Source organism: Dermacentor andersoni, chromosome 9 (genome assembly GCF_023375885.2).
Source record: "Dermacentor andersoni chromosome 9, qqDerAnde1_hic_scaffold, whole genome shotgun sequence".
NCBI lineage: Eukaryota > Metazoa > Arthropoda > Arachnida > Ixodida > Ixodidae > Dermacentor > Dermacentor andersoni.
In genome coordinates this window covers 34,557,306-34,582,500 of record NC_092822.1, presented here as the reverse complement: position 1 = coordinate 34,582,500, position 25,195 = coordinate 34,557,306, and the positions used below count along the sequence as shown (strand labels likewise).

General features: G+C 49.2%; 1 protein-coding gene across 1 annotated transcript in view; it reads left to right on the top strand.

Annotated features, from left to right (window-relative positions):
- Positions 1–19,326, top strand: part of LOC126527414 (uncharacterized) — a 157,841-nt gene extending 138,515 nt beyond the window's left edge. Inside the window, exons 3-6 of the mRNA XM_050175232.3 lie at positions 7,376–7,609; positions 10,042–10,437; positions 11,983–12,404; positions 13,389–19,326. Of these exons, the coding sequence (XP_050031189.2) occupies positions 7,511–7,609; positions 10,042–10,437; positions 11,983–12,404; positions 13,389–14,694 (2,223 nt within the window). The 5' untranslated portion in view covers positions 7,376–7,510 and the 3' untranslated portion in view covers positions 14,695–19,326. The remainder of the gene's footprint in view (positions 1–7,375; positions 7,610–10,041; positions 10,438–11,982; positions 12,405–13,388) is intronic.
- The last annotated feature ends 5,869 nt before the right edge of the window (positions 19,327–25,195 follow it).

The window sequence follows — 25,195 nt, the reverse complement described above, 5'->3', positions numbered from 1 at the left end:
GAAGAAGAAGAAGAAGAAGATGATGATGATGATGATGATGATGACGATGATTCTTGCGTCATGTCGCGCTGCACGGACCGCGGGCCGAACACCCACTGACCACTTAGAGCGTGCACTCGTGCTCAGCCACTCCTTCACGGTTGCTTTGGGCTGCATGCGAAATTCAAGTCCATCCCTGCGCTAACATTTCGAAAAGAGCGACAGCGAGAAGAGGCAGCGCTGCAAGGTCATTGCTTCTGTGCGCTCTGAAATTGAATCAAGTGCAACAATACAAGTAACAACAGCGGCAACAAAACAATATGGGAGGAAGGGGTGAGCGAGAGAGACAGAAAATAACGGCAGCAGCAGCAGCAACAGACACGGGAGCGAATTCGGAGTGCATTCGCATTAAGCCAATTTTCACGGACGGCGCGCACAACTGCTGCGCCGGCTCGTTAGGAGGAAGGGAGCAGCATCGCATTTACTCCAGTCTCTCGCTTCTGGAGTACGTCACGTGAGGCGATCCATCTCGCCGTGTACAACGCGAGCCTGATGGCCGCGGAAGGGGTCTCCTCTGTGCTTCGCGGCCGGTGGTCTCCGTTTAAAGATCCATTAATTCCGGCATCACGCAGTCGCGCCGTCTTTATCTATTCCCGCTGTTCTTTCTTCCTTTCTTTCCTTCTTTCTTCCTTTCTTTCTTTCTTTCTTTCTTTCTTTCTTTCTTTCTTTCTTTCTTTCTTTTCTTTCTTTCTTTCTTTCGTTCTTTCTTTTTTTCTTTCTTTCTTTCTTTTATTGCACACTTTATGAGAGTAAAACGAGCTGACCGACCCGAAACGTCACCGCTCGCCGTCGTGACTGGCTCCGCGGCCGAGGGTCCTTAGCGAGGCAGTAAATTTTAGTTTCTATCTATCTATCTATCTATCTATCTATCTATCTATCTATCTATCTATCTATCTATCTATCTATCTATCTATCTATCTATCTATCTATCTATCTATCTATCTATCTATTGATTTTCCTCATTCTCTCGTGCCCTCTGTGTTTCCATTCCGTATTTTTTCTTTCGTGAACCTTTTTTTGCCTTCCTGTAATTAAATGTCTGTTAATCTGTTCGAACTGTCAAGCTTTTGTGGCTCTGAGGCAGCGGGCGATCGAAAACCATTATCCATCCCATGTGTACCCTGCTGCGCAGATACCGCGCACATGGGTGAGGAATAGCTACGACGTTAGTTTAGTTGGTCGAAGCTAGTCTGTTCATCTTCGTGAAGTGGTAATTAATGTCAAGTACAACGCGTTAACCAGCGAAAGTGCATCGTTTGGATCAGCAAGGCAATTCTTGAGGCGTACCGTGTGTGAAAAAAAGAAAGAAAGAAACTCTGAAATTGGAACTTTGGCGGTGGACTCGCCCTTGATTTTTTATGACCGCTAATGGCACCATATGTGCGACACCCTACGGAGACAATGACTGACTGTCCGGTTAGTTGATTTGGAATTCTAACTCGCCCTTGTCCTTATAGCTCGCTCGCCCCTAAATGTCGTTGGCGTCGGTGCATGCAGTATTTTGTGCAACGTCCAATTAGTTAGGGCATAGCCATTTTGGCCGAATTGTCCGACTTGACCTGCCCGTGTTCGCGCTAGATCCCATCAATTTGTGCGGCGCTTCCGAAAAACGAAACTATGATAAGGGTTGTGCACACGACACGCGCTGACTCCCAACTGTGCGCCCCCCCTCCTTAAGAGTTTTGCGGTGTTATGGCGTACCTGCCTTTTCTGATGTTTCCAATGCGAAAGTGTACGTATATGGTGGCAGCTCTCTTCCAATAAGCCATAGCTGCTGTTAGGGCGTGGCCTGTATGCTCTAATTTCGTTTTTGATGAGCGCTTCGCAAATCACTACATGTGTGCATATACCAACTTGCTTGCTCAGTTTACGATCCTAATGAAGGTCCCAGTCGTATTAGCAGTGCTGCTGGCGCGCGTCAGAGTTATGCTTGATCACTTATCGTGCGTCCAGGGCTGTACTGTTCGTTTTCGAGAATGACCAGCTGCTGTTGGCTGCAGCCCGGGACGAAGAACCGGTGATGGCCGATGACGCATCACGTTCGCGAAGCATCCGACACTATAAGAGCAGTAATAGACCGACCGCTCACTTCCTTTATGGTGTTTACTTGGACACAGTGATTGGCTGGCAACTTCACCTACCGTATTGCGTTTCCGGCCCGCTAGAGCGGGTTATCGTATACCTGTTTGATCACTTGCAATGTGCGGTCGATCACCGAAGCAGCCGCTACGTGAGAACGATGATTGGCCACTGCGTTAAATATAGCATTTTTGGACAGCCGAAATGGTGGTTGACATAGCCGTCGTTTCTTAAAAAGGAATCGGAAGAAATGGTGTGATTTTCCAGCCGACTGGCTCTGCGTTAACTTTCGAGGATCTTATACAGCCGCTGAAACGATCCCATACTAGAAATACATTGAAATCTGTGACGTCACGTGCTGACCAACTGGCGCTGAGGTTCCGGCGCAGAGAGCGAAAAAGAAAAAGAACCCAGCAATATTATTTTTCATCTTCCGTAGTAAAGATGGCCATTTTCCCTCCAATTGAATGGTAATACAGCTTTGAAAGCATCAGTTCACCAGCACAATTGTATTTACCGTTATCTTTTAGTGTTACTTTCTACCGACTATTTAGAGGGTAATGGGAGCAACAACTCGCCCAGCGATGTGCCGTTTTACGGCAGTAGAGCGTGTAGTCCCGAGGCACGTAGGTAGGAGGCGACCCCTAGGAAAGGGTCTGTCAAATCACCATTTCTTGTCATTCGCCTCCTCGTTCCTGTCAATGCATGGCTTTCGAAGTAGCACAACGTTTCGAGGCTTTCGCTCCGGACGTTCTATATTTGCGCGTTCATATTATCTACCGAGAAGATCTGACTCATGTTTTCTTGGGTTGGTGATGTGCGGTAAGGTGGGCGCCGTGCTAGTGGGCGTGCTTAAATTTCGGAAAAAAGGGAAGCTGCATTGCAACACTCACAGTGGCGCCGTTAAGTTGCACGACGAAAGTGCATAGTGGAAAGTACGGCATGGTTCGCAGTTAAAGGGGACACCGAAACCAGTAGCAAATCCAGGAGAACGAGAACATTTAATCGCCTTTGTCGAAAGAACTGTGGCTGATGTAATCAACTGAATGCGCAAAAAAAGTGTGCCTTTTACTGTCATATGTCGGCAATATTCACTTGCATATATTAGTTGCGTGTTCTCATTAACAGTTTACCATGCTGTACGATACACGTTTTTCTCATATCTGAACATCTAAACGAAATCACCCGGCTTTCCCTAAACAGAGGCGCGCACGCAAAGTGACGCGAGGACGAATTCGCGCAGCGCTGTAGAGATTTAGAGCCGGTCTGAGCACGTAGGCAGAAAGCGCCCTCTGTGGGAGTTTCCTGTCCCTCTGCTTTCTTTTTCCCCCGTTCTCATTACTGTCAACGCATCCGCTCTTGAAGGAGCACGTCGTTCCAAGCCTTTCGCTCCCCGCGGTCACTCTCTAGCTGTGTGTGTGTGTGTGTGTGTGTGTGTGTGTGTGTGTGTGTGTGTGTGTGTGTGTGTGTGTGTGTGTGCGTGTGTGCGCGTTTTGCAACTCATTGCGATTGTCTTTTGCGAAGCCTTTACCCGAAGGGTCGTCCATTTTGCTACAAGCCTGGTCCCATTTCCTTTGAGGAGACCTCCTGCGTCGCGTTTGCGAGGGTTGTTGTTGAAGCGTAAGATGATAAATTCGGGTGGGAGGGGGGGGGGGGGCGCATCCTCAACGCGGAAGTGGTTAAACACGGATGCGCGCGCCCGTGCGGAGCAGTGCACGTGCAGTGCTCTACGTTGGACCTTTGGGCGCGGCGTTTGCGAGCAGTGCCTCCCACGATGCGAACGTGAAAACGATGTACCGCTTGCATGCGAAATGAGTTTGCGCGTTCTCGGTGCGCACGTGACGCATGTAATGGCAAAAGAAAAAAAAAAAGAAAGGAGTGGTGTGCCTCAATTTCTTTTCTTGTGTGTGCGTGCATCGTTAAATCTCTCGTGTATGATTTTGATCCGGTCGTTACGCTTTCGCTTCCGGAATGTGACTTTCGAATGTTGCTCACGTTTTCTGGTGTGACCAACAATTGTGATTCTGCGTGAACTTAAGAATAAGACAGAAGAACGATGTGAGAATAACGTTTCCAGCTCAACTGTGCATTACATATGCGAGAGCCGCCAGTCAACCAGTCATAAATACAAATTAACTGCGCGAAAACCTGTGCGGCTCCAAACTTCTAAATTTGTGTCGCTCCTGTGTGAAGAATGGGGCGGAATCATTGAAAGATTGCTTTAATGCCGTGATATGAGAGAAAGAGAGAGAGAGAGACAGTGGGAAGGGTAAAGGCGAAGATGTAAACCAGACGCACGTCCGGGTTCACTATTCGAACTGGTACAAACGCATTGAATGCAGCGGCGCCGTGGCATGTGACAGTTTTATGGCCGTTGGCGCATAGGCACACCCAAACGACATGCGACCTTTCTAGCTCAGGCATATCACAGGGAGAGGCTTTTAGCCTCGCATTCTGCGTCGCTTATACGGTATAACCCTTGTGCGCCTTCTGGGGGGGAGGGGGAGGTATTCTGTAAGATGCCACCGAGTGGACTGTCCATTTCGGCCCTTAAGGGCTTTGCTGAAGCTTTTAAGGACATGCGAATTGTGCGACCGTCTTTGAGTGTTGTAGCGGGTATACTATCGCGTTACGGTGTGAATTTTCCGATTTCCTTTTTCTCGTCTTCTTCATCTTTCTCCTTTTATTCCCTTTGCCTCTTTCCCCGGCACAAGGTAGCCGGCCGGTACTTACACTGGCCAACCTCCCTGTCTTTCCTCCCCTTTGTCTCCTCCCCCCCCCCCCCCCACCGGCCGCTGCTGATTGGCTAGGGCTGCTCGTTTCCTCGTCGCTTTTACAGCTGCATCCAATTTAGCAGTGACTGAATTGGACAGTCCACTAGGTGGACTCTTACAGAATAGCCCCCTCCCCCCTGACATGGTAGAGAAAAAAAAAAACAATCACTATCCTTTTCACTTTTCATTCTTTTTATTCGCCATAGGCTGGCAAGATGCCAAGCCTTCGTTCTACCGAATTTCATCCATTCGCAGCAGAGGCTGTTAAGAAATCAATAGAAATCGGAACGAAAAAAAAATCTCGTTTAATACGGACGGCGAACATTTTCGCGGCAGCGCCTGCGTCTGCGCCTAGTAGCGTGAAAACCAGCAACTTATCTCGGAAACAACGGCACATTGTAATTTGCTAATCACCTTCCCACTGATGCGAGACGAAGAAGAAACATATTTTTGGTGTCGATTTCTTGTCAGCACGAGAGAGGAGGGGGTCGGGGGAAGCAACTTTCGAAGCCGTTATTTTTTATCAAAGCAGCTGCCCTGGGCGCCGCGGTGTCTCTCACATCATAACTATACCAAGCCACGCTATACCTGCAAAGCTACATCTATAATGTAGACTACTGCGTTCTCAATCCTTAAGACACTCCGTACCCTCTTTCACATGCGCGCTCTAAGCTCGCTATGTTGGACCGTACGGAAAGGCTTTGGGTACGCGCTATGCCGAAGCTCTCTGTTTAACGTCGTTCAACCGCATCAAAAAGCCCCCTACGTCTTTACTCAATCTGCGCTGTAAACTAGAAGGAGCTGCGGATCATGCTCTAGATATTATACTTTCCCGACTGTCGCCGTGGTATTTCTCTCGACACGTTTACCTTTGCCTCTCCTGCAAACATGCCAGATGTTTGAACGTCAGTTTGAAAATAAAGTTACGGGACGTTTCACAGCGCGCTCGACTGCCTCGTTGACTTAGTTGCGAGTCGCTGCTCGCAGAGCGTCCTAGTTTACATCCGTAATGATTATCGTCATTTTCTTTTTTCATCGTAATGTGGCACCCACGCAAAAGTTTATATTTCCACGTCTTCGTTCTCGTCTGGGATATATCCGTCCCACGCTTCGCTTCAAAGGGCGAGTGCACGTATTGTCAGTGTTTCCAGTGGGCTCGCAGTGAACAAATCGTTCCGTTTCCTTGCTCGGCTCTTAATTGCCTTCTGCTTGCACTGCTTGCGTCGTTGCTTCGATGCTGCTTGTCGTGTCATTCGTCACGTGTAACCCAGAATCAGACGCTGTGTAACATCCTTATGCGACATAATATGTCCAATGCGAACACAAAGTTTAGCAGCCGTTGCGTTCGCCCAGTTCTGTCTTTCCTGTGTTTATTACCTGCAAGGAACGCTTGGTTGGGCCGGCTGTCCTATGTATCGCAACCGAACGCTAGACAGAGAATGCCGGGATTGATGACGGGCTTAATAACCTTCCACTCATTGTGGCTCGAATCGTTTGTGGATACGCGAAACATCTTGCTCTTACGCTAAGATAATGCAAACCCTCAAAAGTGAATAAGGGTGTTAATAGGTCTACAAATCACACCCCTTTTACACCTTTTTTGGGTGTCAGGGTGTGAGTTTTTTTTAACACCTTTACTATATTGCACGAGGGTGTGTGTGTGTGTGTGTCTTACGCGGCGTATCATGAGAGAGAGAACTTAAAACGATGAAAGGCATAGAGGTTAACCAGATCGGCTGGCTATTCTGCAGTAGGGTATGGGGGAAAGCGTAGAAAAGATGTGAGGCGAGTCTAATGTTTATCCATGAGTTCTTGATAGTCAAGTCGAGACAACTTTAATATTTTCGTGAAGCGTCGTCCGACGCGAAGCCTCACTGGTGCGCTGGACTTCTGGCGGCTAGCTTAGCTAAGCAGCGTCGACTGAAAGGAATATTCCCAAAAGTGACTGATGCAGAGCACGGGCCCCGTATTCAAAACCTAATATCCTGTTCTGTTGTTTCGGTTGCCTTGGAGAGATTGAGGGGGAAACTACCTCGGCCACCTTATTTACCACTGCTCTATACAGCAAAAAAGTGTAAACCTGTAAGATAGCGGGAAAATATTATTAAACATAAACGAACAAGAGATAATCACTGTAATAACATAATTTTATATTAGAAAGCAGGGGCTGACCCAACTTGCAGGTGCCGACACAGGCTGGTAATCGGGGGCCGTATTCACAAAGCTTTTCGTTCGCAAGTGATCCTTGCCACTGGGCTGTCGCCTTCTCCTATACATATGCTCAGCACCAGGGTTGGCTACAATTTGCTCTTGCGAACTATATATCTTTGCATAAGAGCTTCTTTGCGAATACGGACCCAGGTATCGAAGAGAATAAATAAATCGTACATCAGTCGCGTTGCACCCGAGCTGTGCGTTCTCGAGCGCAACGACTTAGAAACACATGTTGGACGCTGACGGTGCCGACGGTTTGTTGTCTGCAGGGTTAAGCCGGCGCAGCCAGGAGAAGCCCAGCGGGGGGAGTCGCCGCACTCCCTTCCTCGGACGTCCCGTCCCGGTGTTCGTTTTCCCACTTCGACGCCGTCAAGCTGGGTCCGAAATCCGAGAGCAGCAGCAGCATGTCGGGCAGCGACGCCAGCGTCTTCCTCTCGGCCGTGCGCTGGGACGACGCCGGCGTGCCCCTGCAGGAGTTCATGCAGAAGTTTCCTGAGCCCCAGGTAACCACTTACTTATATACATCGAAAATTCGCAAAATCAGGTATCACTGGACGAATCGTTGGGTTGGTTTCAACCTCACTTTTGTTTTTGTTTTCTTTTACGGCACGTTTCAGGGTTTATCTTGTCCCGCAGCGATATAATCGTGCGGTAGTCTTGCATGTATGGGTGCTTTTGCTCGATGCTGCACGTCAGGTACACTCTAAGATGATTTACACTCTAAGAGAATTTACACCCTTAATGAACTTGAACAAGATCTTGGGACCATGGCCTCGCATATCGCAGCTACAAAAGGCCACAAAAGCGCGGCGGCGATATTTGAAAGCTACAGGATTGAGTCAGCGTTTGTGATCCGGACTAAGTGACCGAACGATATTCCCAGTGGACTTTCTCTTCTTCTTTTAATCTTTCCGTCCCCTTTTTCCCTTTCCCCAGTGTAGGGTAGCCAACCGGGCTCAGTCGCGATTAAGCTCCCTACCTTTCATTTACCATTTGCTCTCTTTCTACACTCTTAAAATGAAAAAGGGTGTAAATGTGTCTCACTCACGTCCTTAGGGTGTGATTTATGTAACCGACACCCGAAGTGTGGGAGTTAAAGACACATTCACACCCTTTTTCACTTTTAAGGGTGTAAATCATTTTAAAGTGTACACTATCTCGTCAGGAAGAACTTGCGCGTCTCAGCGTCCCGTGGTGTTTCTGTCAGGATTGGAGCAAGACTAGTGTGTGTGTGTGTTGAATAAACAAAGTGCATGGGAGACTGATGGCTATCGTTGTTAATGAATTAACACTACAGGTACTAAAGCGCGTAATATTTTAGTGTTCTTCCATATATAGTCAGTCAAACGAAAAATTAAGGTGATAAAGTTGAAAGATACATAGAGAGGCTACGGTTTTGTATAGCAATTGTAACAAGTGTTAGCTAGCGGTCACGTGAAATTGATGTGACGTAAATTTGCTTCGCGCTCCGCGAGAGTTCCTGTATATTGTATCACGCGTCTCTACCGTTGCTCCAGCATCGATTCTCTTGCTTTATCAGCATCTTTTGCACATTAGTTTCCCCCTGGTGGCTTTTGAATCTCAGTGCTACTTGAATTGGTGTACTATCAATTTTTTTTCCATTTGGGGCTAAGGAGAATTACACTTTCTTCTTGAAATACGTTCCACGGTTTTTTTAGCTTTCGGACTGAGTGACCGTCAGCGGATATAGAGCAGAAAACGGTTACCACGTCGGCGATATCCACAGTGGACTTTCTCTTCTTCCATTAATATTTCTCTCCCCTTTTTCCTTCCCCCAGTGTAGGGTAGCCAACTGGGCTCAGTCCTGGTTAACCCCCCTGCCTTTCATTTTTCATTTTTTCTCTCTCTCTTAGCTTGCGTATACTGCAGCAACAGTTGTCATCTACCGCGCTAGACTTTTGCCTGCGTGCGACGTACAGAAAAAGAAACCACTAGAAATTTGAAAAGTTGGTGTCAATTCATAAATTACGTGCACCGCCCGACCGATACGCAGGGGAAGATAGTCACCGCCTTTTGTTTCACGGCGATGACGTATGTTACCTTGCATAGGAGCTTTGCGGTCGTTGCCGTGACCTGTAGTGTGGAGTAATGATGGGAGTAACCGCAAGTGCACGGAGGTACTTGCCATTACACTGACGTTGAAGACGCGCTGACATTTCAACTCGGGCAGCTCGTTCTCAGCGCATATGCTTGGGGAACGTAAAGTTAGTTCTACCCTAATGAAATTAATAGGGCGTTAACGATGTGGATACTCGCGGGCCAACTCTTAAATCTCCCGTTTGTACGAGGTTGCTAACATAAAGTCGGTGCCGGAAGCAATCGTGTCGACGGCGCCACGGGGGATTTTGCAGGCCCAACCGTAGGAAGTATTCGCATGACGTCACGCGCGCCATTTAGTAGCCCTATTCGCAGCTTCCGTTGTGCTGCCGGATATAAGCGGATTTAGATAACGCGCAGCGTTCCACCGGGCCGCTTGTGCCACAAAATGGCGACCTGGACGACGCCGCGGTGCATGTACATCCCCTATACTATGGAACCGCACCTCGCGTGATTCCTTGATACAGCGCGCACCGGCTGTCACTAGCCACCGCGTTGGCATGCCTTGACGACACGCCACTTTCAGAACAGCCAGTCTCGGAATACCGACATGAACTGTCGTCACACCGAAATTCGGTCAAGGCTTTGTTGACCTTTTTACGTTGCAGTGGCCTATTAGAAAGACTACAGTGATCCCATTCCGTCCCTTTTCATTTGTTTTCTCACGTCACCGCTTTTCTTTCCGCCTTTACTTCCGCTTTCCCTTCCCCTAGTGCAGGGTAGCAAGCCGGAGGTCCTAACCCTAGTTAACCTCCCTGCCGTTCTCTCATTTGCATCTCTCTCTCTCGTGATTTCCTCGGCCCGACCACACCCACAGGTGGCGCGGGTGGTGCGGGGCCAGCACCGTCACGTGGGCGTCCCCTCGCTCTCCTCGCCGGGCCTGAGCAGCGTGGTGTTCCTGTCGCCGTTGGGCGCTCGGCTGCGCATCAGCGCCCAGTGCGTCAAGTTCAAGGAGAACCGGCAGCGCGTGGTGGCCATCGGCCCGCGGCTGGCCATCCCGGACGGCTACCGGGGCTGGTTCGAGATCCTCTCGGAGGACGGCCGGGCGTCGCGCTGCTTCGAGAGCGTCGCCGAGCTGATGCGCCGCTCGCCGGACACGTGCCTGGTGCGCGAGCCGCTCAAGGCGCACCTGGCCCACCCGGACGACCCCGAGCAGGTGACGGACAAGACGAGGACGCTGCACGTGGGCGAGACGCTCGTCGTGGTCAAGGAGGTGAGCGACCGGCGCGGGGGCGTGCCCGCAGCGCCAACTTTTACGCGAAAGTGAGCGAATAGACAGGACGGGGTAAACTTAATTGGACAGACGCGTAGCGCCCAACTATGCACCTTCACTCGTCGTAGTGGATGGCGCATGTAGGCCCTGCAGCTATAACTGTAGGCACGGAGGTGCCCTCAAATGCTTGCGAAATCTTGCTTTGGTAAGGTGCAGATCCTACACGGCCTGACAATATCTCTGCCTGCTAAGGTGTAATATTGGGGCGCCGTCTAGCGTGCACTCGACGAAAGACTTCGGTTTCCTTCGCGATTTCGGCGTGTGCTCTCGCATCCTATACCGTCACATTTTCTAGCGTGATAAGTAAGGCGTGTGACACACGAGAGGCTTCACACAACATTGCGCGGACCAGTACAATATTCACGATGTTGCACTTGCTCTCGCAAGTAATTTTTTACGTGATTACGCATCTCGACGAAGCATAAAGCTTCGCGAACGGGGGATCGACAAGGCGAGGACGCTACAGGTGGCGAGACGCATCGCGTGATCAACAAAGGTTATAGTGACCGCACCGGAATGCCCGACTGTCAGGGATGCGCTTACGAACGTGAGAAGTAATACCGGTACAGGGCGCGCGAATAATGCATGAGCGGAGCGCTCAACCATCAACTTTCATTGTACACAATGCCGGATATCGACACTTTTTTTTGCCGTTTATTAGGGAACGCGCAGCGCACTTTCCTCTTCCATGCTTGCGATGGCTCTACGCAAACAGAGATCTCGGAAGGCTTGAGAACTCTTGCGTGTGGTGCAGGTACGTAGACCATGCATTTGTGTTTGCCACGGCACGGTGATGGTGGTAGCGTGCGCTCAGCGAATGGCGGCTGCCCCCCCCCCCCCCTTCACGTTGATTTCGGCACTTATACTGTCGCTCGTGTACCCGGCTTATTTTGCGTCATCAGACGGATGACACGCGGGACGTTTCAGACCGACTAACATGAGCTAATGCGAAGGATAAAAACGTAACTTGCTATCGCAAGTAAAATTGTTGCATCATTGCACATCTCTGAGGCACATATGACACGCGCGAGGCATCACGAATAAGTGCAGACACTGAGGATTACTTCCTGTCGCAATTTACTAAATTTTAGGATTTTTCTGCAGGACTTGAATCCGTTAATGACAGTTTTGCTCTGTACAGTCTCTATATTTGATTGACCTTTTCCTCACAGATACAGCTCAGCCGAGCGGCTGTCTAATGGTAGTATTTGTTTGTTTGGCACATATCTCAGTAGGGGAAATATGAAAGTGTTATTAGGGTTTGCTCAGTCGGGCAGGGGTGCTATACATGGTGCCGGAAAGTTTATTTTTTATAGTTTCCGAAAAAGGAACCAGCCAAGCTTGCTCGCATGTCCTGCTCTAGCGCCAATGCTTACAGACAACATCTGGCCGTACGCGTCCACGCATTTCTGCAACCACGCATCATTACACGTCTATTGACCCCCCTTCCTAAACAAGAACTCACAAGAAAACGATCGCTCGCAGCACACGTCCCCGATGGTACGAGCCTCCCTGGCCCGGCTTCGGTCTTCGGCCCCGCACGGCCGCTTCCTGCGCTGCCTGACGTCTGCCGGCGAGACGGTGTACCTGGCGGCCGAGTCCCGGGGCAAGTTCTCGCCCATCGCCAAGGAGGGCAACATCTCGGGCGTCCACTCGGTCAAGACGCTGCTCTGCAAGCGGTTCCCGCTCATGGTCCGCCTGGTGCACGGCCGGCCGGCGCCGTCGGGCCTGAAGACGTCCGAGCTCCGGCTGTACGGCGTCGAGCGCGAGGAGTGCGTGCTCGCCCTGCCCCTGGTCAAGGACGCGCCCGCGCTGGCGCTGCCTCAGTCCTCGCCGCTGCGCCTGCAGCCGCCCAAGAACACCGAGGCCCTGGCGCAGATGCCCGAGTACGCGAGGCTCGCGGACAAGTGAGTCTGTTGCAGTAAAACACGTTGTGGGGCTATGGTTGGTGCATAGCTTTCGAAAGATGAAGCGCCGACAGTGACGGCACACTAAGAAGGAACAAAGACAGGTCTTGTCCTGTCTTTGTTCCTTCATAGGGTGCCATCACTGTTGGCGCTTCATCGTTTGAATGTAAGTCGAAGAACGAGATAATAAAAACGTGACTTTTTACGCTCCGTCCCGACGACGATGGCGGAGGAGTGACAGCGAGAGAGTTCGAAATGGCGTCACTGCGGTCTTTTTTTTTCCTTTTTCATTTAGTGAGTTTGCATTCAGTGTTATCGTGCTATCGTATCGAAGTTAAATGCGAAGGGTCTGGATGTTCAGCACCGGCGACATAATACAGAATTAAAAGAAACATACGAACACGTTATTGCGACCAAAAATGGAAGGGCACAGGCGAGTCGCTCGATGGCTCCGACGTCTAGGCAGTGCTGGCAGCGTCAATCTTAGGAAGCGAAGTAGTATCGATAAGCAGCATGGCCCGTGGTTTTCGCCGCTCCTTCGAAGTTGCAGACACCGCAATCGTCTGGGTAGTGAGGAGAGCGGTATGGGTTGCCTGTGACCGACGCTATGTAACGCTTGACGTGTTTTGCGCAGAGCCAGCCTACTTATTAGGGGTTTAGAGCTATGGGACAGCGTCGACTGTTTTCGGCCGGCACCTGAGCGCACTTAATTATTGCATCACTTCTCGAAACGTATATGACAGCGAATGAAAGTGCACGAAATGTTTGTTCGTCCGTGAGTTCGTGAGATCGTGAGTTACGTGAGATCGTGAGTTACGCGTGTAAAACCTACAAGGTTGTTTAAGACGTCTTCTCAACCGGCCGCGCGGATCGCATTTGATCTGCTCAGTGATTATTTACACGCCGGAACTAGTTTGAAAGATAGCCTCTTTGAACTTGATACCGAACGGCTGTAGACGAAAAGTGCTCTTTCTCCTTTGACAGGTGCAAGAGACTGCAGGACCGCATGGACGCCATCGAAGTCCTGGAGACGACGCGCAGCAGCAGCGATTTCTTCTCGTCCAAGACGCCGCCGCAGCGGAGTCTCTCCGAACCGAACAGCAAGCTGCCGCAAAGTCCACCCGCCACCGCCGTCGTCCCGCCGGCGAACGGCGTCGAGAGGGTGCAGTCCACGCCCGCGCCCGACGACTACCGGTACGAGGAGATCGACCAGATCTACGACTACGTCCGTGGCTTCGCTCCGCTTCCCGAGAAAATCAAGACCGAGCTCATAGAGGGCGTCGGCGAGAGCAACAACGAATGCGAGAAGTCACCTTCTTCACCGCCGCCGGCTCCCGCGGCCTCGGTTGCGTCACGGGAGAAGCCGTTGCCGCCTCCCATAGAGACCATCCCAGCTAGGCGGTACTCGCTCGCCACCGACCCCGGACCGAACTCCCCGCCGACGGCCGCTCCGGTCTCGAAGTCTCCCTCGAACCCGCGAGCCAAGGACACGGACTCGCACGTCTACGAGGCTGTCATGAGACGCTGCTCGGACGAACACAAGTCCAAAGGAGGCAGCGTGGCCCCGACGTGTCGGTCGGGCGTCCCCAGATCCTCGGGCGTGCCCAGGCCTCCCAACAACAAGCTGTTCGTCAAGAGCGCGCACCAGGTCCGGAACGGAAGCGCCAAGCCTCGCATCTTCCGCAACGCCGGCCGCATCCCTGTCGCCGCGGCGACCGTCAAGGACCCGTCCATGCACCACCCGCACGGGCCTCACCATCACCACCACCCTCCGTGTCCGGCGCACCACCACTGCCCCAACGGCGTCATCATGGGCAGCGTCAACACGTCCGTGGGGCCGCCGCCTCCGACGGCCATGTTCCAGAAAGCCTCGTCAAGGGCGGCCAGGACCTGCCGCGGAGCCAAGCCCGTCAACGGGACGATAACGACGTCGCCCCTGTTCAACATCCGCTACAAGTCGCTCACCAACTTGGCCGTCGACTTCAACGACACCCTAGACTCGAGCAACTCGGGCGGTGGTGCGTCTTCCGGCGGCTCCAAGGGTTCCGGCTCCAAGGGGTCTGGTTCCAAGGGGTCCAAGCACGACCGCACGGGGTCCGTGCCTCCGCACAAGCTGTCGCGGCCAAAGTCCCTGAGCAATCTCTTCTGGGATGTGGAGGCCAACAACAGGTACAACCTGCTTCTGCACAACGAGCTCAAGGCGAACCAGTTCATCTACGCCGACTTGCCAGCGAAGATCGCAGCCGCAGCCGAGCGCTCGGGCAAGAAGGTCGGGACGCTGTACCTGTGAAGCACAACATGCCTGCATTTCATGTGCGGTCGATCGCGCTTTGCTTAGTTCTTGTTTGTTTGTTTGCCCGCTTTCTCAACTTGTATATATAAGTCTAACTGCCAATATGGGAGGCGGGCCGTTTGTTCCGCTTAGAGCGAAAAAAATGTATTTTTTTTGTTTCCTCCCACTAAAAAATGTCGAGACGTGGACCAATTTCGCTGGGGAACTCTGTCCCGGAACTTTGTGAGGTGTCCGCTTGTCTTCTTACCCAAACCAAGCGATTTCAACTCTACACCGAAATACTCCGCGCACGATCCTGCCATAAGCGAACTTCGCATTGTTATGCAAATGTTCTTGCGCCATCAGAGAAGATCAGTCGAGGATAATCATGACTCTGAGCCTTACTGTTCCAGCGTTGACTGTCAAGTCATCACCAAAGTACGGTTGCGTAATGCGTTAATAGTGTCATCAGAACGGAGATATGGAATGGTAGCTGTCTCTGTATGAGCTAGAAGCCAGGCGATGTGGAAAAGAAACAGCTTGTGGCTCGCTTACCAATCGTTCTTTTACCTGGCAAAGTCCTTCGATGTGCAGCTAATTGTTTTACAGAGCCACCAAGATTCAAATTGCGCACCGTGTAATGACAGCCCACATATTCGTGTTTCTTTTTTTTTTTTTAGACATCCTGCTCCGAATATGTCTATGATATCTATGTTCTTCCATGCATAATATACTCGCTTCAGGCTCCGGATGTTCACAATACTCACGTGGTTGAGAGGACAACGGCACAGCACATGTGGAGAGTTCCTTAGTGTGTTCCGCTGACAAATGTCCCGGGGTTCAGATCGCGGAATAAAGGCCAACGCCCTGCGCATTACTTAGTCACTGCGAGCAGGCCCTACTGCTGCGTCGTTTTTTTTTCTCGTTGTTCTTAATGGTGCTTGTAACTCGTCGACTACAATAAGGATATACATCTTCTGGTCGTCCGCTACCTGTCGAAAGAAGACGAACTTCTGCTGTGTAAGGCCTAGCCTTTTGCTTACGATGTCTTGCGCGAATCGTCGATACGGAAGTTTTAAACGAGTTGCGAAGTTTTGTGCGAAACAATCTGTGCGTACTCGTCCTGTCTCCACTCTTCTGCGTGCTTTGTGCTGACTTGCGGTGAACTGTAAGACGGTGGCAACGGACTGAATAGCCTGGAAAGACCCTTGCAGTTTCCCAATGCACTGTCTACGAAGGGGGAAAGGACTGCGTTCCTAAACTTGCTGTGGTGTGACCGGACGGGACATGACGCGACGTGGCCTTGACTAGAGAGTCCTCGAGACAAAAGTAACGCTGTGGTGTGCAATGTATTCACACATGGTCCCAACTTTGTTGAGTGAAACCAACAGCTTGCGGCGTTTCAAACCGGCAACAGCGGAGTGCTTTATCGATCGTGGATGGGACTATTCCTGTGTCGGCGGAAATCACCGACCGAGTCTTCCAAACGTTCTCAAATAGTCACTGGGGTTCGACTCGTGAGTCTCGTCTACGCCAGCAAAGTTACAAGTCGTGGCGTCAGATTTCCTAGACTCCTACACACAGAAAGGAAATGTCAGCCCAAGATCGGTTCGGCCTGTTGCGTTGTGACTCGCGATCGCTTTGCAATTTGGTACTCAGTTGCAGTGAATGACGTCACTACTGAAGAATATTTGTCAGTGGTGTCGTTTGGCACTGAATTGTAGAGAATGACGTAGATAACGACTCAACTTTACCAGTGACACCACCTCAGCGAATGACATCATCAGTGACTTGGTGACGTCACTGGTGTTATCACTCAGTCTGACATTCACGTCAGTGGTGGCTTCACTCGCTGCACTTACAGCGTGTTGCGCTGCATTAGTGACGTCATTGTCTGGAAATACCACATTGCGACGCGTTCGGGATTCGCAGCATAACGTAGGCCAACAGCTACGTCACCAGTGACGTCACTGACAAAGTGACGCTGTTATGTGACGTGAAGTGCTGGGCGTTATAAGTGGTACAGTAATTGGCACGTCACGATCCCATTCCCTTTTCAGTGCGTTTTTTTTTTTTTTTGCACATGGTGCGCGAGCAGTTCTTCACGGAACGGGCAGACTGTGAGCTTTCGTCTTGGTACGTACACTGTCTGACATAGCCAGGCTGCTGCCTCTCTGAGCAACATATCAAACGTGTATGCACAGAGGCCCTCTGATTTATCTCGCATTGAAAAAAAAAAAAAACGGAAATGCGCACCAGCGCCACCTGTCGCTTTGCGTACCTGTTTGTAAGGTAGTTTGAAAGCGCCGCCGCAACAGTTGTCCAGCGCACTTCTCTCGTCACGCCGCTTAACTATAGATCTCGAATACGCGTCACGAAGTCAGTAAATGCATAGGCAAGCACGCACTTCCCTCACTTCATCGCTGACGAGGCTGCGCGCGTTATGGCCGAAACTGCACTTTTCTACTAGAAGCAGTTTTCAACCGCGATAAATGCCGAGTTCAAGTTTTTGAGGTGCCGAACAAGATTACTATTACGCGTTAGCATGTTCAGACGCTTTTCCTGAAAGCAAAAACGAAAGCATTGGGGAAGGGAATGAGGCGGAAGCTGCAGTAGCAATATCTCTACGTATTCTGCAAATTTCCGTGCAAGTATGGCGGGACGGTTAAAACAGTTTATTTGCATTGCTGTTTCTTTTTGTTAAATGCAAACCGCTTCCTTGTTTGTTTATTCCTCGTTTTGTTCGTGGTCGTCCGTCTTGCGCCCTCCGATAGCTTGGGACTTCGCCAGCGCTAGCCCGAGTGACACAACTAACTCTTTATAGTTGATCTTGTTTTTTTTTGTAAACATAAGGTATATACACGAACTCTTAACGCAGACGAGTGGTTGGATTAAAGGAGCCCCAGAGAGGAACGTTTCACTCATAGAAACGAGAGTGCGAAGATAATAAGTCTGCTTTGTGATATTTTCGTCAATAACCGACAGTTTCACGTCGTCGTGGCAACGACACTGTGGACCGACCAGGCTATCTTTTCGCAGCAAAAGAATAGGGTACACCGTAAATCTAATTACGCAATTAAAAGTGAATAAGGGTGTAAATTGGTCTATAACTTGCACACCTGCACTCAAAGAGTGTAACTCGCACCTCACCCTTAAAAAAAATTACACCCTTTGGGGCTCATCTTGTCCCACAACGATAATCGTCATCTGTCTTGCCTGTATTTCCTTTATTTAACGCTGCGAGCCCGGTGCTTCCAAGTCACTAACGGCATGCGCGTTATCAGCGTGACACAACATTCTCAACAGGAAAGTAGCGAGCGCCGAGTTTTCAAGAACGGAAACTCAAGAAAGGCAGATGACGATTATTGTTGTGCGACAAATATACACCCCAAAGGGGGGTGCAACTGCTTTAGGAGTGCTTACACCCAATGGGTGGTAGTTATAGACCTATTTACACCATATTCACTTTTAAGGGTGGAAATTATTTCACAGTGTAGGCGCGAGGAGGCACTGTCTTGTAAGCTGAGAGGGAACTGTTGGCCCCTTGTCCAGTGAATTGATTTAGTGGCTGCTGGATCGACTGATCCATCAGTCATGTGACAGCCGTGTTTGTTGGTCGGTTGCCGAGCTAGCTTTTGTTCAGATTGCTTCTGTATCTATTGCTGGTCGGGATTCATATGAGATTTGCCGTATGTGCTAACGTTCCGATTCACTGCCTTAGTTAATCTAATCTAGCTGCCATCAAATGTATAGTTGAAACACGAAATATTTATATTCCAAATTCGTCATAATCGTCAGTTTTAATGTTTTCGATGGGTTTGGATAAGAGTTATTTCCGCAAACTCTTCCCCTTGAAATGGGTGGTGGAGATAAATGGGGGTAAAAATTTCGAAGGGTGTTGTAGCTTTAGTTTCGGGCTACTATATAGTACTGAAATGGACCAACGTAGAACATTACCTGCTAGTCATTAACGCTGACGTTCAACATCAACATCCCGTTGGTGATAATGTTGAACGTGCACGTTAGTCGCTGGTATTGACTAAATGAGGTATAGACTGGATAAATAAAACTTATCAATAACGATGTTCTCCCTGAAATAGTTTTTAAACAAACTGGCCCAGTGGCTCGTTTGCCCATTATTCGATTAACGTCGCCGGACGTTCGGTGGCCGCTTATTACACCGTAGTTAATTGACTTGCGGAGAAAGCCGTGAGCTGTATGGCAGAAAACACGTTAACAACGCTGCTTTGCTCTAAGCACCCATGAACTGCTGCGAAGGAGTTGGTATATTTAAAAAAAAATACTTCGTTGGGAGCTTCGTTCTTCCGAAACACTTCCTCTGTCATCCCGCGATTTACACTGCGCAGTTCGGTGAACCGTCCAATCACGGGCCACGCGGTCACGTGATCGCTGTCACGTGACCAGTCACGTGATCGTGTATCAAGCCGCTGCCCTGCCGAGGGCCGTGTGCCTCGTCTCCCCCCCTGTGCCATGGCGCTCTGCGTACGCGAGGAAATCGCGGCCGATAAATGGATATCGCTGCAGCACGTGCGACGTGACTCATTGTGTGTGTCTGTTTTTTTTTCTTCGTCCTAGTGAGTGTATAGTAAAGAACAAAAAAAAGGTGAATAAATTGTTTAAAATATCGCAGCCTTGATTGCCTCTCTTGCGTTCCTTTGTTTTGTGTTTATGTAACGCAGCAAGACATGGGTGCCCAAGTAGGAGAATAGAATGACGATGAATTGTGCATAAAGCTTTGTAAGTTTATTTCGCACATATAAGGTGTGCACTTACCAAGTACACACTTTGGGGACCCAACGAGTTTCTCGAAGACAGCCCGGGACAGTGTATTGGTAACGTTATAACAAACAAACATATAACAAATTCCGAGGTTTAATGACCCGTATCTGCGCAGTGAGTGAATTAAGAGAGACTCCGTGATGGAGTGCTCGCAATCGAGCCCGCCACTTTGGGCTCAGCAGCGCAACTCCATAGCCACACATGACTGATAACCTTGTGACCGTCGAATGTTTTATCAACAAAGTTAGAACGACGTAACAACGATATAGGAGTTCAAATGTGCAAAAAGAAAACAATTCAAAAAATCTAAGTAGTGCATAATATGAAGTTTAAACCATCAGAACTATTTGTTTTGGGGAAAGTGGAAAACATCTAGACAAGCACAGGGTGAATGGCAGGGTTTCATGATTGTGAACATACAAATGGAAGCGAAATTTTTTTTGCTCTTCCCTGCCTAACGCTTAAATGGCGACGCCAGCCGTGATGCTGGTAGGCATACCTTTTCACGCTTCGTTCAACCGCAAGGGGTTAGCAGTGTCCCTGCCTTCCGTAAGTATTCTCGCCGAAACGAAAACCAAAAGGGCTATAAAAATTAATGGCTCGTATTGCTCGTATTCGTGCTTGAATGCCTAGGAGTGAACTCCCGTACAGTACAGCCTTTCCCTCGTGGTTCAATCGGGCGATCTGATCCGGCGCAGTGGTGGAGGCCGGGGAGCCATGTATTAGGCGGGCCCACTCAAGCTACAATTCTGTGCTTTCATGTGCAACTTATCGTCACAAGATGGCGCGACAAGCGCTGCCGCTCGTGTGTGCATTTCTCATATTCTACCGTGCCACTATATCAATCGACATTTGCGCGAGCGGCTTTAACTCAAATGCTGTCCGTGCACGACTCTACACCTTCCCTCTCCTTTCTCTCTTCCCCTTCCCCCAGCGTAAAGTAGCCAACCAGCCTCTTGACTGGTTAACATCCCTGCCTTCCTGTATTCTTCTCTCTCTGTCTGTCTTGCCACGAGCGTGATCATGCATTCTGAAGTTTTCCAACAAAGTGACGCGAGTGAACTACCCGACATACCCGGCTGTGAACCACTTAGGAGAGGCTCTGGAAAACATCCTCGTGAAAGTTCGAAGTTATCTTCAGCCAGCCAGCCAGCGAGCCCGAAGAGAGGGAGATGTAAGCTCTTATTCACGAATGGCTCTTTGTCCACCACAAAAAAATTAGTCGCACCGAAAGCTCCGCTGAAACTTAGGTTGCGATTCTGCAAGGTCACTCAAATGTGCCGTTTTTCTTTTATATTCGTCTTGTCTTTTCGCTTGTCGTCCGCTTTTGTTTACGCAAAACAAAGACTTGGGATTGCAGGAGAAGCCCCATTACGGACGGATGTAAACAACGTTCCCGTTCTCTTTAATTTTCACTGGAAAGAAGGGAGGTTTTGCCGGGCTTTCTGGCGTGTATACGGTCCGAACAAAACTGGCGTAATAACCAGCTTCCCCGTTCGTGGGCCAATTTGCGTGGCAGCGGCGAGGCAAGGAACGAGCGGTAGAACGGCGACCGTGCGGCAATAATCGCTCGCATACTGCACTCCATTCTTTCCTTCGCCATTTCGTAATCGCGCTTTTTTTTTCGCTCTGGCCATGCTAATTACGCCAACAGGCCGCGCGCTCCCTTTGCTCCGGATGTGATCTTTCGCGGGAAACGACCGAACAGCGCCCCGGGGCGACGGCAGGACGAACTTATGGCGGGACTGCGTCCGGAGCCAACAAGGAGGGCACGCGGCGCACGAATTTTGTATTAAAACAAGGCCACGTCAGTGAGAGTTCTCGCAGAGCCTCAAGCGACTCTGTGCTTCTGAAACAAACTTTAAGAGTAAGTAAAAATATTACTATGGCAGACAACCTAAGGCGGCGTACCCTCGGTGCTATGTGCCAACAAGTTTTTTTAACTAGCCGCAACAATTGTCACAGTGTGCGGATCGTTACCTTATAACAACTTCAGGGGTGCGCTGAAGGTTGTATAACTCCAACGGAAGCGTACACGACGTGATACTCTCAGCTTGGTTTCCCATTATGCAAAAAAAAAAAAAAAAATATGCGGAATGACTTTTCCCGGCAAGAGGGTCAATGAAATCACTCGACACCATCGGTGGGAAAGAGAGGTAATAGCAGTAGCTGCTCCTGTGCTTTGCTTTTGTGACGGCTTGCTTTAGCGGCACGTTGCTGAGACTCGGCGTTAGTAGGGAGTTTTAGGCGTTTCTGTAAGCGTATTACAGTTTACGGAATTTCGGAGACGTCGAAGGCGGCAGCAGTATGTGCAGCGCCATCTTGTGATGTTTTTTTTTCTTCAACCACAACGCGCAAGGTACGTTTCTGCGTTCACCTCATTCTCAAAGAAAGTGGTGGTAGCAATTCTCACTAAACATGGCGCGGTTGCAACCACAGTTGGTTTCAAAGAGGAAGTCTATTGCATCTGGTATAATGCTTACAAGCTGCACACTTTTGATTCTTTTTTATCTTTCATGAATGTTACACAAAAAAAAACAGCAGCAAAAAAAATTGCGAATTGCTTGTTTTTGTTAATATTTTTCAACCATATCGTCCATTCCTTGTCCCTCGTCTGTGTCGTGCTGCACATATACGTAAAAATGTTAATGTACCAACTCGCCCAACTTACTGGGTCTATACATTTCAACCATGTGCATTCTGGAGAGTCTCACTTTACTGTATTGCAACAGCCAACGTTGACAAAAACTTGGAGCAGCCCGTCCACAGTTTCGCCCTGCAACTGATCGCGGTCATGTCAGTAAGTTTTCTGGCACAATGCAGAATTAATCGCGCGTACACGTTATGAAAGTATGAGGTGCGTTTCCCTTAATGAGCAGGCTAACAGAAACGTCTGCTATGGTTTCAGCGCGTGACAGAACGCACTCTTTTTGCATTGGCAAGAGCATTTGCACAGAGGTGACACTGGACGTTTTCTGGGCCTGGCAGCTACAGGAGCAGGTGGGCACTTGAAAGGGACTAACTGTAGAGCGCGTGTGTGTTTGCCCCGAACAGAAATAAAGCGTCACGACTGACCCCCCGATAAGGGGCAGTCCAAGGCCCGAAGCGTCAAAATAAAAATTGCTTGCTCTGTTTTGCAGCGAAGCTGTTAAAGCGACTTAGAGCTCGCGAAAACGTTATGTGCGTGTTTTCACACCGTCCTGAACAAGTTAGATCATTCACAGAATTTATACTTTAAAGAAAATGTTCCGCATCTTAAAGATGATTTGCAGGCTAATTTTGAAGTCTCGGAGCTAGTTGGAGGGCAAATGAAAGATGTTAAGCTCTCGTTTTCTGCTTGTTTAGAGGTGGTATATATGAAAAGCTTGAAAATTTTCTTCCAGGCCCTGGGAGAACCAAAAGTGGCAGCAACTTTACAGGGAACAGGGGCCATGTTAGGGGTGACCAGTACATAAAGTTTGAAATGTGTAGGTTTGTTAAAACGTTGCGGTAAATTACTTATACAAGCGTTCGACAGCTTCACAAGCGTATTCTACAAGCTGCGTAGGAAGTTTTCCCAATGCCCTGCAAGAACTGAACATGACACAACTTACCATTTCAAGGGAACAAAGAAAATATGAGTGACGTGTGGGCAAACTTTAAGGAGCGTCAGTTAATCATTGCTTTTGCAAATGTATTTCCATTGTCCCGAGAGAATTGTACTAGTTTGCATTCGGTCAAAAGGGGGGTGGGGCTGGGGCGGGGGGGGGGGGGACGGGGTGGTCTTTATAGGTTTACTGTGCGACGAAAGTTTTACAATTCTGGCTTAATAGTGACCTTTGGAAATAATTACTGAATGCTCATTTTCTGCCTATTTTCGTGCCTTGTGCGAGGTTTGCAGTGGGTTCTTGCCGTGTCCCTGTCGAAGTGAGCAAAGCACCTTGTTTATGTTTGGTGAAAATAGGAGACAGGTTCTAGGTGATATGTATGCAAACAGTAAAGCATGTGGCTTGTATAGGTCCATCGCACTACATTACGCGTCCAGATACTCCGGATCACTATAAGCATGTCTTACGAACGGTGCAACATTGAGCCCGCTGCTCCGTGAGAACTGTAACCTCCGCTGAGATCACTCATTGAACTTGGGGTTCCACATTATGGTCCATGTGCACGTGACGTTAAAGGCGCATGCTTGAATTAGACTATCTGTGAGAAATTCGTTCAGGAAGTTCTGGAAAGCATGATACGGTAGTTACGCCATGCTTCTCGGCCTCCCGAAAGAACTCTACGTCTCACCGTGCTTAAATTTGGCGGAAATTGAGGGGAAAATCATGTGAAGTGCAATGTATCACGAAACTTCAACATTTCTGGGTTAATAATTAGCTTTGAAAATAATTACTGAAGCGACGTTCCCTGGTACTTTTTTAATGTGTTATGTAGGATTCGCCTGCGGTAGCCTTTGTGAACTAAGCAATTCACCTTGTTTGCGTTTTAGCGAAGTAGGCGACATGTCAGAGTTCGATGCGTGTGGGTGAATTGTGGCTTTGTTGTTAATTACCTACGCCATTGCTTCGGAGCGTAATAAGCGCGTTTTCAGAATGATGTAGATTCTATCTAGCTGTACTGGAACAACTGTAACTACCACAAACGCTCGAAATCGTTATATACGGGCAACACTGCAAGGAGGTGAACCACACGCAGGCAACATTTTATATTGTGCGGTGTAACTACATGTAACTGATATCCCTAATGCAATTGTTCGAATGACGCAGGTTTGCTGGCAATTGCGATGTGATTCTGCAAAGTTGCACAGGCATATTTCTTTTTTTTTTTTTTGAGACGTGAACTTACACACACACGTGCACGTACGTACATCCATACATACGTGCATACATACGGAACACCTTACTAGTCAATGAACCCAATATGCGTGGAAAACGCCTTCGTTTTATCTGAAAGATCTCACTAATGTAATCAACAAGAAGTGCATAGTATATACATGAATTTCCTGTAGGCCTTCGTAAATCAAGAAAGGGCCTGGCTGATGGAATAGCACACTGTGATATAAAGGTTATAAACATGGGTGAGGTGCCTCAGAAAGGCTGGCCAACGTTTCGATAGGAGGACCTATCTTCATCAAAGGCGGCCTCGTCATCCTCGGCATGTTAGTTTTAAAGCGTTAGTACAGTGACGATCTTTTGAAGTTAACTTGTGTGGGTAATTCGAGGCTGTACTTTTTACTTTAGTAGTAGATTGAATATGTTTGCATGTAGAGCGCCTGGGTCGGCCACAAGGGCCGCTTCCCAACTTCGTCTTTGTCCTTAGTTTGGCATGCACAAGAATAGCTTTAAAATTAGTGTTGCGTCTGTAGGCTACTCATGGCGGGTTGGGAAAAATCTTATTATGTCTCTGGTTGCTGGTGAGAATTGGGTAGTACTTACTGAGGATGTTGCTCACGTTTGGGAGTGGGTTTGAGAATTTAGTAGTAACGAGAAGCGTTGTTGTTCTTGTGATCCTAGGGCGGGGCTTGAGGACCTCGGCTCGATCAAGTTTCGTTGCATCAGCGTAGGCTTTTCGAAGGGTGACGTCACTGTACTAACCCTTCAAAACTAACATGCGGAGGATGACGAGGCCGCCTTTGACGAAGATAGGTCCCCCTATCGAAACATTGGCCAGCCTTTCTGAAGCGCCTTACCCCTGTTTATAACCTCTATACCTGTAGGCCTTCGTATGATAGCTC